This window comes from Myotis yumanensis, unplaced genomic scaffold (assembly GCF_028538775.1).
Source record: "Myotis yumanensis isolate MYYU_CA2020_CCGP unplaced genomic scaffold, mMyoYum1.0.hap1 SCAF_3, whole genome shotgun sequence".
Classification (NCBI taxonomy): domain Eukaryota; kingdom Metazoa; phylum Chordata; class Mammalia; order Chiroptera; family Vespertilionidae; genus Myotis; species Myotis yumanensis.
In genome coordinates this window covers 90,670,081-90,685,200 of record NW_027223754.1, presented here as the reverse complement: position 1 = coordinate 90,685,200, position 15,120 = coordinate 90,670,081, and the positions used below count along the sequence as shown (strand labels likewise).

The 15,120-nt window shown below is 40.2% G+C and overlaps 1 protein-coding gene across 7 annotated transcripts in view; it reads left to right on the top strand.

The window, feature by feature from the left end:
* NEK5 (NIMA related kinase 5) overlaps nucleotides 1–15,120 on the top strand; it is an 86,876-nt gene that overhangs the window by 55,833 nt on the left and 15,923 nt on the right. For all 7 annotated transcript variants that reach the window (XM_070409113.1, XM_070409118.1, XM_070409116.1 and 4 more), the window contains 5 exons: nucleotides 349–429; nucleotides 638–706; nucleotides 2,407–2,530; nucleotides 9,131–9,256; nucleotides 10,512–10,649. In XM_070409113.1, coding sequence (XP_070265214.1) covers nucleotides 349–429; nucleotides 638–706; nucleotides 2,407–2,530; nucleotides 9,131–9,256; nucleotides 10,512–10,649 — 538 coding nt within the window. The remainder of the gene's footprint in view (nucleotides 1–348; nucleotides 430–637; nucleotides 707–2,406; nucleotides 2,531–9,130; nucleotides 9,257–10,511; nucleotides 10,650–15,120) is intronic.

The following is a 15,120-nucleotide window of genomic DNA, read 5'->3' as shown; positions in this document are numbered from 1 at the left end:
AATGGACATTCCCCCAAGTTTTAGTGAATTATTAGTAAAGGCATGTTTTTATTTTCAAATCAATCATCAGATTCAATCCAGAAATTAAATAATGTAAACATACCATGCTGTGATTTCAGATGGAATCCTATATAATAAAAGTGTAGTGTGCAAATTGTCCCCTCGACTGGAGTTCTTCCAGGAGTTCAACCAGGGGGTGGGCCACCAGGGGAAGGGAGGGAGGCCCTAGTGCTGGCAGCAGCTAGGGACCCTACCAGTGCACGAATTTCGTGCACTGGGCCTCTAGTGAAAATATAATTGTTTGATCAATATTAAATGCTATATGTTAATTTTTCTCTAAACTTTCAGGATATTGAAAGAGACTTGAAAAAAATTAGACTTCAGAACATAAAGGAAAGTAAAATTCCAGAACAGAAATATAAAGCTAAGGTAATAAACATTTAGTCTTTGGTTTCATATTAAAAAGCTGTCTGGGGGCACAATCAGGGCTGCCTATAGGATTTTCCTCCTACTAGTTTACAGAATTGCTTTATTTTGTAATGTTATACTATTGGTTTTAAGTATCTATAATGTCAAATAGGGAGTTATAATTTGAAGGTTTTTATTGGATTGCTAAACTAAGATTTTTTTCTTCTAGAGAGGAGTAAAGTTTGAAATTAATTTAGACAAATGTATTTCTGATGAAAATATTCTTGAAGAGGAAGAGGTATGTCATTAAGTACATATTTCCATTAGTAGGCATGAGAAAATGAGTATCTTAGTAGCATGTTTCATGACATTTTTTCATGGGGGGAGGAGAATTTTCTTAAATCTTCCTAGAAGGATCTCTGGTGTTCAAATAAGTGTTCCAAAATACTTCATCTTCTCATTCTTTTTGTACTTGAGGTTATTCTCTTACATGGACCATTTCAACTTAATTTATTTTTCTTTTATAAAGTATTTATTTTCCTATAATATTAACTTTAAATCATAGCATAATTAAAATAGAAGACATAATACATAGTCAACAACTAATATACTTGTCTAAAAAATTGAGCAGGTACCCTGAAACCATAAACATTTATTTCAGGTCTTTACACTGGTCTTTGGGTAAAGCTCAGTTATGCATTTAGGCTCTCATTGATACAGCAATAAATGCACAATTACAGTAAACTCAAACCTCATTTTATTACTTGAATTCAACATCTTTTTTAATCTCACTTTTTACTAGACCTGCTAACAGATATCAAAATCAACTGATTTGTGTTTCCATTTCACCTTCTCTCAATTTGCTTTTTAAAGTACCAAAAGTTAAGTATGTATATATATGTTCTATTTAATACCTGATAGCCAATTTCTTTCTTTCATGTTCTTCATTAGCTTAACATTTTTAATGTTATAATTTCTTTCTGATTTGTGTGTGTGTGTGGTGAAGGACCAGTATTTTTTTAATAGACTTTCATGTTATAGAGCAGTCATGGCAAAGTTGAGTGGAAGGTACAGACAGAGATTTCCCACATATCGCTGCCCCCACAAATGCATAGCCTCCCCTACCATCAACATCCCCCACAGGAGTGGAACATACGTTACAACTGATTAATCTACAGTGACACTGGGGTTCACTCTTGGGATTGTACATGCTATGTGTTTGGACAAATAGATAATTACATGTATCCACCATTGTAATATCATGCCAAGTATTTTCACTGCCCTAAAAACCCACTGGGCTCCACCTATCTTTCAGAGTTTTACTAGCATTTTGCTACATGAGACTTCGTTACAGTGGTAATAATTAGCACTCACCACTATTTAACCATTAGGTCTCTAAGTGTCCCAGAGCTGTGACTATCAGAGGGGAGCAGATATGGGTCTGTTTCTGGGCTGGAACCTGAGGAGTGATACACCCACAGTGCTTCTGTGAAGTGAGGCACGAACACTGACCTGCTAGGATAAAAGAATAGAATCAAAAAAGTTTTATCTACCAGAGTGTTCATCCTTTGTTATTCTATGTTTTGATATGCTTGAAACACAGTGATCATTTTTGTATTGATTATGGAGTATGTATTAGGAGCAGTTTTGGGGACCCAATTAGGAATGTTGTATACTTAAAACAGGGCGTGAAGCAGATAACCTTGAGAATTCTGTAAAATGAAGTACAGTAGGATATTATAGAAGATAGGAAGTCTGGATAAAAGTAAGTTGCCATATGATCAGTGCTTGTCACTATTGACAAGGCAAAGAAATTAAACCATCCTTGTTCCTATCTTGTTCCAACATAGTTCCACTTTTAAAACTTTACTGACTTATTTGTTCAATATAGACATATTAAATATTTGCTGTATATCTTGATAAAAGTTATTGCTGGGAACACAAACTTTTTTTTCTAAATATGGCTTATTTCTCTTGAAACACTATGGATTGCTTTAGGCCATAGACATGCTAAATGAAACTTTGACCTTTGAGGATGGCATGAAGCTTAAGGAAAATAAATGTATAAAGGAGCATGAGGATTACACAGATGAAGCATTGGAAAAACTCTGCTCAGAAGCAGGTACGTGTACCTTAAAAGCTATAGATGAGAAGGAACTGTTTTGTTATTAATCCATCTCAGACTCTCTCCTGCACTGTCACCTGTCCCCTTGCTCTCCCTGAGCTGGGCAGAGACCTGACTCTGCTGCCTCTGCCTACCCCTCGGGGTCCAAGCTCCCTGAGACTTAGCCCTCCTCTCTTGCTCCATCTATACTGTCTCCTTGGGCAGTTTCACCCACTCCTTCAGCTTCAGTTCTCCCAGCCAGCAGCTCCACATGCATCCATGTTTTACATTATCTGCTGGAAAGCTCCCTGGACAAGTCCCACTAGCGTCTCAATCTCAGCGTGTGTGCAGTCAAACTTGTGCACATTTCCTTCTCATGATCCTTTACTTTGGGCAACGCTGCCCCCAGACTGACGGTTCCTGCTACTCTGAAATGTCTGTGGTGAACTCCTCCTCCTTCATCCACTCTGCCGCTGGTGTAGGGCCCTGTCATCTCTGAGCAGTGTGTGTGGTAGAAAATGTGTGGGTTTTGGAGACAAGCAGGAGTTTGAATCCCGGCTGGCACTGCCACTTTCTGATTGTGTGGCCTTTTACAAGTTCCTTAAACCCTCTGCATCTCGGTCTCCTCCTAGGACCAGGGGTGATAGTACCTGCCACGTAGGCTTCTTGTGAGAAACTTGGTATATAAAGTACCTGGCACATGCTAGGTGCTCAATACATGCTCTTATATTTTCCTTTTCTCTTCCCCTTGCCGAATTGGCTATGTGTCCTCCTTTTCTCTAGTATTTCCCTTCTGTTCTCCAAGTGATTGCTAGTTATCATATTATTACCCTACTCAAATTTTTTTGTTTTGTTTTGATAATACCTGTAGGATACAGTCCATTCCACATAGTATTATTTGACACTGAGTGGCCTGATCCTGTGGTGACCCACCTTTCCTACCCAGCACCCCCTTTCCTTCCACTGATGATGGGATCCATACATGACGGTGTGAGCATTTATACACCCTGGCTTGGCTCAACTTCCACTTCCTAGAATAATACACTTTTCCTTATATCCATCTGGAAAAATCTTTATTCAATTCAGCAGGCTTCTTCTTGGTAATCTCCCTTGTGCCACAGACTGTGCTAGGTGGTAGGGAATCTCAAAAATGGAGGAGACCTCAAAGTCACAGAGGTGTCATGAACCAAAGAAAAGAGGCACAGACATGTGTTCTGAGTCCAAAATGCTTTTTGAAAGGATTACCTAAGTTGTTTTGAAAGAGCTGTGATTGGTGCTAGCAAGCAGGCTTAGATTATGCCATACCTGATCAATTGCTTATGTCTATTGCTAGGTAAAAATTTTACTTTTTAATAGAGAGTTCAGTGATGCACAGCCAGTTCCAGGAACTGCATCAGGTTCAAAAGTTCAGTTTCACATGATGTTTTGTTCTTGTTGTTTTCAGTCTACATTGAAAATCTTTTGTGTAAAGTAGCCACCGTCATTAATTACCTTGGCTAGAACTTCTGGATAACTTGCTGAAGCCTCTACATCAGCATTTGCTTCACTTTGCACTTTTATGTTATGGAGATGGTCTCTTTCCTTAAACCCAATTAACCAACCTCTGCTAGTTTCAAACTTTTCTTCTGCAGCTTCCTCACCTCTCTCGGCCTGCATAGAATTCAAGAGTATTAGGGCCTTGCTCTGGATTAGGCTTTGGCTTATGGGAATGTTGTGGCTAGTGTGATCTCAATCCAGACCACTACAGCTTTCTCCAGATCAGCCATAGGCTGTTTTCTGTCATTCCTATCTCTGAGTAGAACTTTTAATTTCCTTCAAGAACTTAGCCTTTGCATTCATAACTTGGCTAGTTGTTTGGTCTAAGAGGCCTACTTTTTGTCCTATCTTGGCTTTTGACATGTCTTCCTCACTAAGCTTAATAATTTCTAGTGTTCATTTAAAGTGAGACATGTGCAATTCACTCTTTCACCCTAACACTTAGAGGTTATTGTAGGGTTATTAATTGGCCTAATTTCAATATTGTTGTGTCTCAGAGAATAGAGAGACCTGAGGAGAAAAAGAGAGATGGGGAATGGCCAGTCAGGTGGAGTAGTCAGAACACATATTACATTTATTAATTAAGTTCACTTCTTTATCTGGGTGCAGTTTGTGGCACTCCAAAGCAACTACAAAGATCACTGAATACAAGTCAATAATATTGTGATGCGTTTGCACAATGTCGGATGTTTTCTAGACTTAGTGTGGTGGCCACATTTTAAGGTATATAAATGTCAAATCACTATATTGTACACCTGAAACTAATATAATATTGTATGCCAACTATACTTACATTTTAAAAATTATTATTACAGATCACCATAACAAATAATAATGAAAATATTGTGCAAATTACCAAAATGTGGCACATAGACATGTAGAGAGCAAATGCTGTTAGGAAAATGGTGCCATTAGACTTGCTGGACTCAGGGTTGCCACAAACCTTTAATTTGTAAAAAGAACACAATATCTGCCAAGTGCAATAAAGCACATTACAATAAAAATAGGTATGCCTGTGTATCATGTACAGTGAGGTCAGTAGAGATAATGTAATGATCTCAATTTGGAACATATTAGGGTTTAGGTCTTTAAGAGCATGAGTTGGAGATGTCTAGAAGACACTAGCTGTGTAAGACCTAAGCCCTGGGCCTAATTAGGGCTTCTTCAGCCTATACATAGTATTTCAGCCTTGGTGGTGGTTAGAAATACCTAAGCAAAGGAACTAGAGTGAGAAGGAAATTGAGTTTAGGACAGATCCTAGTAATATTTAGACAAGTTTTGAGAGTAACGCCAAAGAAGAAGAGAAAGTTCTAGAAGGAGGTAAAGGGGTTGGCAGCATTAACTAGAAGAGAAAGGCCAAGTGAAGCAGTTTGATTAACAGCATGGGATTTGGCCATTAGGAGCCCTTAGTGCCTCAGAAAAAGCAGTTCAGTGAAAGGGTGTATTCCAAGGTTACTCTTTGCATTAGTTTGCTGGGAAGAGAAGAGAGTGGATTTGTATGTCTCAAAAGACATAGCTGCCCTAACCGGTTTGGCTCAGTGGATAGAGCGTCAGCCTGTGGACTGAAGGGTCCCGGGTTTGATTCCGGTCATGGGCGTGTACCTTGGTTGCAGACACATCCCCAGGAGGGGGTGTGCAAGAGGCAGCTGATCGATGTTTCTCTCTCATAAATGTTTCTAACTCTCTATCCCTCTCCCTTCCTCTTTGTAAAAAATCAATAAAATATATTTAAAAAAAAGAGACATAGCTGCCTCTTTTTTTTTTATTAAAAAAGAAAGTAAATTGCATTCCTGAACTTATTATTAGGCTGAACAGTTTTTCCATGTGCATATTGACTATCTATATTTCTGTTGTGAATTATGTGCTCATGTCACTTATTCATTTTATTCCACTGAAAATGGCCTGTTTTTAAATAAGACATTTAAATTAAACTTTTGCCTAACTTGAGGTATTAAAACACCACTTGAATAAATGAAGAGAAATAACAGTTATTTATTGGAAGAATTCTTTTAAAATATATGGATTTGGGGCAATTTCAATAAAAATCACATTAGGATTTTGTGTGTGTGTGTGTGTGTGGTGTGTGAGGAGATCTTGACAGATTGGAGAATCTTACAGATTTTTAATTAGCCAAAAAAATTAGAAAAGAAGACCAGTGAAGGGTCACTTACCCTTCCAAGTAACAAGATATGTAAATTATAGTCATTGAAATAATATAATACTAGCACCAGAATAGATAAAATAGTGAAAAGAAAAGACAGATTAGAAACAAACCCTAATATGTATCATGATATAGTGAATGCTAGAAGTCACACAGCAAGTCCATGGGAAAAGAAAAGATTATTCAAATAAATGCTGCTGGGCCAATTGGTTGACAACTTGGGGAAAACTGTGAAATCAGAACCTATATAACAATACAACAAAACAAATTCCAAAAAAAAAAATCAAAGAGTTTATATATAAAAAATAGAAGTTATATACTAGAAAATGAAATACAGAAAAAGATAGGTATTTTATTTGGATAGGGTAGAACTTGCTATTCAAAATATATAGGAAAAAATCACAGAATAAGTTAGTAATAGATTCAACTTTAACAATGAAAAGCTTTGGTAGAGCAAAAAATACTAGCTCCTGGAATTGTTACTTTCAATGGTTTATCTAGGGTAAATAATCATAAATGTCCACACAAAAATCAGCTACAAATGAGTTCATTGTAGTATCTACACTAATAAGAGAGAAACATGGTAATTAGCGTACGACCGCTACCCTTCCCATTGGCTAATCAGCATATCCTTATGCAAATTAACTGTCAGCCAAGATGGCGGCCGGCAGCCATGCACTGAAGCTAGCAGGGAGGCTTGCTTGCTCCAGTGACGACGAACCCCAACGTTCCCCGCCTGCCCCTGCCGGCCTCTCAGCTGCAACTCTAAGCAACTATGTACTATGTTGCAAATAAGAAGCTAAACAAAACCCCAGAAACCGGCTGTCAGTCAGCCAGGTTCAGCCAGCTGGACCGCAACATTGTATCGATGTTTTCAGCAGCAAGGCCCCAGAATAAAAAAAAAAAAAAAAGAAAACAAAGAGCGGTTGGGAGCTTCAGTCACCCGCTTCCGGAAAACAGCCCTCAGCCCCTCACCCAGACTGGCCAGGCACCCCAGTGGGGACCCCCACCCTGATCCAGGACACCCTTCAGGGCAAACCAGCCAGCCCCTACCCATGCACCAGGCCTCTATCCTATATAGTAAAAGGGTAATATGCCTCCTGGCACCGGGATCAGCGGAGCAGCGAGGCTCCTGGCACCGGGATCAGCGTGACAGGGGGCAGCGCCCAAACCCCCTGAATAGCCCTGCTCTGTGCCTGATAGGGGGGAGCTCCCCAATCCCCTGATTGCCCTGTGGCTCTGTGTTTGACAGGGTGCGGCGCACCAACCCCCTGATCGGCCCTGCTCTGTGAGTGACAGGGGGCAGCGCCCCAACCCCCTGATTGGCCCTGCTCTGTGAGTGACAGGGGGCAGCTCCCCAACCCCCTGATCGGCCCTGCTCTGTGCGTGACGGGGTGGCGCCGCAACCTCCTGATCGACCCTGCCTTGAGTGTGACAGGGGGCGGTGCCCCAACCCCCCAATCGGCCCTACCCTGAGAGTGACTGAGGGTGGCATCACAACCTCCTGATCCGCCCTGCTCTGTGCATGACAGGGGGTGGCGCCCTAACTCCCCAATCGGCCCTGCTCTGAGCCTGACCGGGGGCTGCACCTAGGGATTGGGCCTGACCTCTGCCACCCGGGAGCAGGCCTAAGCCAGCAGGTCGTTATCTCCCGAGGGGTCCCAGACTGTGAGAGGGCATAGGCCGGGCTTGGGGACCCCCTTCCCCCCCTCCCAGTGCACAAATTTTTGTGCACTGGGCCTCTAGTTACTTATAATAGTGAAAAATCTGTAGCAACCTAAAAATCTAGCCAAAAAATTAAATGATCACATGTGAGAGAATACTGTTTGTTTTAAAATGATTATATAGGAGAATATTTAACAATCTGGATATGGTATGTTGCTAATTGAGAAAAGATAGTTATAAAAGGGTGTGTGGTATGTGGCCCATTTTTTGTTTTAAAACAAAGCAAGAACTATATGCTGGGGAAAATTTTTGAACTTTTAATAGTCTCTGGACAGTGTGATTATGGGTAATTTTTAGTATTTTCTACTTATTTGATTTTTAAAATTTCTAGGATGAAATATGGGAATAAATAAGGAAAAGGTTACACAAGTTATTTTAAAAATTGAGATAATTGAACAGAATGCATTTCCATGGAAACTAACTAAAGTAAAAGTTCTTATAAATGCCTCAAGGAATTTTTCTATTTGTGTCACTAATATTTCTTTAACATTTAGGTATATTGGCTAGTCAATCAAATGTTATTCATAAAAGTGAAACAATTTTAAGCCTGTTTATAATTTTTGTCTCAGAAATATGATCTACATCTTAGTCAGACCAGGCTGCTATAGCAAAATGAACTAGGTGACTTATAAACAACATTTATGTCACAGTTCTGGAGGCTGGAAGTCTAAGATCATGGTACTGGTAGATTGGTGATTGGTGAGAGCCCAATTCCATCTTTTTGCTGTGTCCACACTTAGCATAAAGGATGAGGGCGCTCCTGGGGTCTCTTTTATAAGCCCGTAATTCTGTTCATGAGGGCTCCACTCCCCAAGGCTGCACCTGCTAATACCATCACACTGAGCATCAAGGTTCAACATACAAATTTTGGGGGGCAGCACAAACATTTAGTCCATACCAATCTATATTAGAAGGACATAGTTTTTTTGTTTGTTTGTTTGTTTTTTGGTTTTTTAATTTTGTTTTTTTGCTTAAAGTATTACAGAGAGTATTACATATGTCTCCTTTTTTTCCCCCTTGACCTTTCCCCGGCCTCCCCCACCCTCCAGTGTCTTGTGTCCATTGGTTATGCTAGAAGGACATTGTTTTTTAATGTACCAGCTGATAGACTGCCTCCAGGTTTTCTAAGAGCTGTTTGTTGAAATTAGTCACACTTTGGCTGCTTTTAAATTAATGAGTTATTTTCTTATGCCTAGAGTTGTTCATTCAGGATGCTGCTGCTGCAGAAAACAGGAGACAGTGGGATGCTGGAGCGCCTCAGACTCTGCTGCAGATGATAGCAGCAGCTGATGTCACCTCCACCTGCTCCACCAGACCGGAGGGTGAATTTAGATCCATTGGCATAAATCACCAGCAAGAGGAGATCAAGGCCCCAAATGCAGCCAGCGTTCACCATGACCTGATAGTTCTCACTTTCAGTACAATCCCTATAGATTTGGTATCAAATGCCTTCCAAAGATACTGTTTGGTTCCTCCACTAGCTCTAGAGAAACTTGCTTGCTAATTACCCTAGACCAGTGGTCGGAAAACTGCGGCTCGCGAGCCACATGTGGCTCTTTGGCCCTTTGAGTGTGGCTCTTCCACAAAATACCACGTGCAGGTGCGCATGTACAGTGCGATTGAAACTTCGTGGCCCATGCGCAGAAGTCAGTATTTTGTGGAAGAGCCACACTCAAGGGGCCAAAGAGCCACATGTGGCTTGTGAGCCGCAGTTTGCCGACCACGGCCCTAGACAATTGATTATCGTTGCCATGAGAAAGTAAGTGAGGAATGATCCAGAATTCTTCCTTCCTCACAGTGAGAGAGAATGTACTACACGAAAGGGCAGGCAACTTGATTTGCCTTCAAATGCTAGCCAATAACTTTGCTACAATTTCTTGAAGGGTTGTTTTTTTAATCAATAAAATTGGAATTAAAATAATAGTTATCTCACAAGATTTAGAGAGGTAACAGTGCAAAGATAATATTTAAAATTGCTTTGTAAACCAATGTGTTATCTAAATGTTAGGAGTGTTTAGTATGTGATGAAACTTTCAATCTAAATTCCTCATTTACATTTGAGCTCTGGCATAGTCTTTCCTTAGGAGAGGTTTACAGCAACATCCAGGTATTACCTTTATAGGTGGTAAAGATTTTTATAACTTATTTCCTATGTTCTTGGGGTCGGGGAACAGCTAAAATTTATTACCATGTTATAAGTTAAAGTATGTAAGTATATCACTGAAATTAGTAATTGTAAGAGTATGAACTGACATATTTATACTTTTACAAAATATTGAATTCATTAAACTTTCAAGAAAAAGCTTGCAAATGTATAATTTAATCCATTCTAAGTCAATGATTCAATAAGAGGGAAATCTAATAAAAAAATAAGCAAATAGAATAGAGCAAAAAGTGACTCTCCTACCCACCATCTATGTGACAAAGGTCACTAAACTTTTCTATATCTCAGTTTTCTTACTAATAAAGTGAGTGATGGGATGAGGTTACCTCCAAGGTTCTAACAACATTCTGTGATTTTATAAAAACTCAAATGAAGAAGCGTTTTTCTTTTTAATAACACAGTCTCCTCTTCAGATGGCCAAGTGATGGTGATCAGTGGCATTCCAGAAAATAGGAAACAGTGGCGGCATGAAGCTCCAGAAACTTTAATGAATCTTTTGGCAGCAGCACATCTAACAAGTAGCTCATTTTCTGCCAAAGAAGGAGAATTTGGTATGTATTTTATTTTTAAGAACATAACCAGTCCCCTGGGGAAGTCTGTCAAAGACTCGTAAATGCAGAAAGGGGATAAAAGAACCTTTAGCCTGGAGAAAGAATCGGGAGGCTGCCTCAGCCCTTTCGGAAGCTGATTTGTTTGTACAAGCCTGTTCCAAATGCCATTAACAAAAGACCTGAACTCTGGATAAGAGTAGGGTAATTTTGTTTAATGTGATCAGTTGACAACTGATGAAAAGTTAAGTAAGGAGGTCTATCGGCTTTGTAGATGATGAGAGAGTGTTGGTTAGCTTTAAACTGAGTCAGTTTATTTCTGACAGCTATTCACTATTCAGCTATGGACTCAAATTATGATTTTATGGGCAATAAAAATACATCTTAATATGTATAATGTTTTGGCTTTTGGGTTTTTGCCTCCCGTTTTTAGCAAGATTATGCTTGTGTTTAATTTAAGGGAAACAAACCATCATTTTCTAAAGTTTGAGGGAATTCCTATCACAATGGGAATTTGTCCTCTATCAGGTGGGCAGGTGTAAACTGTTAAAAGAGAAGTCATTGGGGGCAGAAAGGTATCAAACAAGGGGCTTCTGCACGGGTGGGACCTGGTGTAGCAGAGGTGCAAGCTGTGGCGGCAAGGAGGCATAGAAACAAGCCAGATAGTAACCGAGGCTGGTAAATGCTCACAAAGTTAAAGAACAATACAGAAATATATACAACACTAAGCATAATGCCAGTTACCTGATTATTAATGAAGAGTGGGTCTGCCAGCTTGTGAAACCCAAATTTCACAATCTTTGTGAAATCTATGTGAAAATTGAGATCTTAAACACAAGATTCGAATGAGACAAGAAAAAGGGGACAATGCAGGTGGGGAGGCCTTGCAGAGATACACAGGCCTGTGTTGGAGACTGAGAAAACCTGTTGGACTAAAATCTAGGATTTGGCATTATGGCTCATCCCAGTTGACATACTGCTGTTTGAAACTGAAGAGAAGGAAGAGTAATGCTTTCAAACTACAAACTGCACGTTAATTATCTGCTTATCTACTCCCTTCCCACATGACCTGGGGTAAACTGTTGTCTCCCAGGATAAGGCTGGAAGTGGCCTGAGCAAGTATTGAGCAGGCCGGGGTTGGCCTGGAAACCAAAGGCTCAGGCCCCAGGCCAGTGGAGGATGCTTCCCATTTTTCATGGCACTGAGATGGAGACATACTTGGTGGCTATGATGTCTCTTATGTTTTCCCCTATGATTCTTGGAGAGAATTACAGAAAACTCTTCTTTTGATTTATCATGCCAAATTAATTAATGCATGAACTTATTGTGTTTTCCCATGGACAGTTTTACATTAGGCGTACATGAGCAATTCATCTAACAAGTAGGACTAGAAATATGAACTTGCTCCAAAGGTGGCAGAGCAAAATGCAGGTATTTTCTTTTGTAACCTGCTGACAGCCCTCCCACTCTGGCTCTGCTTTGCTCTTTCAACCTCTAACTCTGTTGGCCTTATCTCATCTTTCCTATCCATGCAGACATCTTGACTTCTTGTCCCTTGTCATCTTTTCTTCCGTCAGCTCATGCTCAGCATCCCTGCCAGATAATCCTCCTAAAATGGATCACGTCTCAACTTAAAATCCTGCAAAATACACCCCCTTACCTCAGGAGAGAATCCAGGCTCTGCAGACACTGAGCACCTTAAAGATTAGAAGGCCCCTCTCCCAAAAGGCCCCTGCCAATGCCAAAGCTACTAGCACTTCTCTATTAGCAAATATTCCTCCCTCCTTTTGCCAAAATAATCTCTCATGTAAGATTGCACTCTGATGCAACCTCCTGCCCGTTACAGTCATTAGGTTTTGTTTTTTCTTTTTACAATTTATTTATTTATTTGTTACATACATGCCTAGAAAAATGGCTGGCAGGAAAAAAAACACATGCTTCTCAGAGTGATGGGATTACTGAAATTTCTTTTCAGTCATGTTTTATTTTAAGTTATAAAACATTAAATTTATGTGTCATTTTGTTTTATTGTCAGTTACCCTTCCCTTCCTATTTTCCCATCAACCACCAGATAGGGCTGTGAAAGGTGTTTGGAATATAGTAGATTCATTTTTTAAAAAAAATCTTTATTGTTGAGAGTATTACAGATGTCCCTTTTTTTCTCCCCCTTGCCCCCTTCTACCCGGTTCTCGCCCTGCCCCAGACCTTCACCACCCTATTGTTTGTGTCCATAGGTAAGATCTTTGGTTATTCTTTTTCCCTTTCCTCTGAGGTTCCTCAGTCTGTTCCATGCTTCCATGCCTCTGATTCTATTTTATTTACCAGTTTATTTTGTTCATTAGATTTCTTGTTTGTTTATTTTGATTTTTAGATTCAATTGTTGATAGATATGTATTTATTGCTATTTTATTATTCATATGTTTTATCCTTTCTCCTCCTCCTCTTCCTCCTCCTCCTCCTGCTCCTTCTTCTTCCTCTTCCTAAAGAATACCGTTCAACATTTCATGTAATACTGGTTTGGTGGTGATGATTCCTTTAGCTTTTTCTTGTCTGTGAAGCTCTTTATCTTACCCTCAATTCTAAATGAGAGCTTTGCTGAGTAGAATAACCTTGGTAGTAGGTCCTTGCTATTCATCACTTTGAATATTTCTTGCCACTCCCTTCTGGCCTGCAAAGTTTCTGTTGAGAAATCAGCTGACAGTCATATGGGCACTCCCTTGTAGGTAACTAACTGTTTTTCTCTTGCTGCTTTCAAGATACTCTCTTTGTCTTTAACCTTTGGCATTTTAATTATGATGTGTCTTGGTGTGGGCCTCTTTGGGTTCCTCTTGTTTAGGACTGGACTCTCTGTGCTTCCTGGACTTGTAAGTCTATTTCTTTCACCAGGTAGGGGAAGTTTCCAGTCATTATTTCTTCAAATAGGTTTTCAGGTTCTTCCTCTGTCTCTTCTCCTAGCACCCCCATAATTTGATACCCTTGAAGTTGTTCCAGAGGCTCCTTACTTTATCTTCATATTTTTGGATTATTTTTTATTTTTTCTCATCAGATTGGGTGTTTTTGCTTTCTCATATTCCAAATAGTTGATTTGACTTGGAATCCTCTACTCTACTGTTGAATCCCTATAAATTATTCTTTATTTCAGTCAGTGTATGCTTAATTTCTGACTGGTCCTTTTTCATGTCTTTGACATTCTTACAAAGATCCTTGAGTAACCTAATCATGGTTTTGAACTCTGTATCAGTAGTTTGCTTGCTTCAATTTCTTTCATTTGTGACATGTTTCTTTATCTCCACATTTTGGATGCTTCCCTGTGTTTGTTTCTATGTATTACATAGAGCTGCTATGTCTCCTGGAATTGGTAGAGTGGCATTGTGTAGTAGGTGTCCTGTAGGGCCCAGTGGCTCAGCCTCCCCAATCACCTGATCTGGGCAATGTAGGTGCATCCCTGTGTGGGATGTATACACACTCTTGTTGTAGTTGAGCCTTGATTACTATTGGCATCACTGGGAGGAGTTGACCTCCAGGCCAATTGGCTGTGAGGACCAGCTGGAACTATAGCAGAGCTGCTGTGTAAGAGATACCCCCTATGGGGCAGGACTTGCTTCAGTAGGGCTTTGATGCTCACTGAGTCTGCCCCTTAAATGTGTTGATTGTGTCCAAGAACACTGGTTCTGATGCAGGTTCCAACTAATTACCATGTGATCTTAGGTCAGTCACTTAACCCTCTGTGCCTCAGTTTCCTTAAATTCACCAATTCTGAGATGCACATTCATCCTCTTCCCCCCCCTTTTAAAATCTTTAATTTCTTTATTGGTTAAGGTATTACAAATGTGTCCTCATCCCCCCATTAACCCCCAACCTCCCCCACCCCCCCCGCCCCCGCACTCATGCTCTCATCCCCCTGTTGTCTGTGTCCATTGGTTTGGCTTATATGTATGCATACAAGTCCTTTGGTTGATCTCTTCCCCTTACTCCCACCCTCCCCTACTTTCCCTCTGGGGATTGATAGTCTGATCGCTGTTTCTCTGTCTCTGGGTCTATCCCTGTTTATCAGTCTATGTTGTTCTCTATAATCCACAAATGAGTGAGATCATGTGGTATTTATCTTTCTATGACTGGCTTATTTCACTTAGCATAATGCTCTCCAGTTCCATCCATGCTGTTGCAAATGGCAAGAATTCCTTCTTTTTTACCGCAGCATAGTATTCCATTGTGTAGATGTACCACTGGTTTTTAATCCACTCATCTGCTGATGGGCACTTAGGCTGTTTCCAAATCTTAGCTATGGTGAATTGTGCTGCTATGAATATAGGGGTGTATATATCCTTTCTGATTGGTGTTTCTGGCTTCTTGGGATATATTCCTAGAAGTGGGATCACTGGGTCAAATGGGAGTTCCATTTTTAGTTTTTTGAGGAATCTCCATACTGTTCTCCACAGTGGCCGCACCAGTCTGCATTCCCACCAGCAGTGCA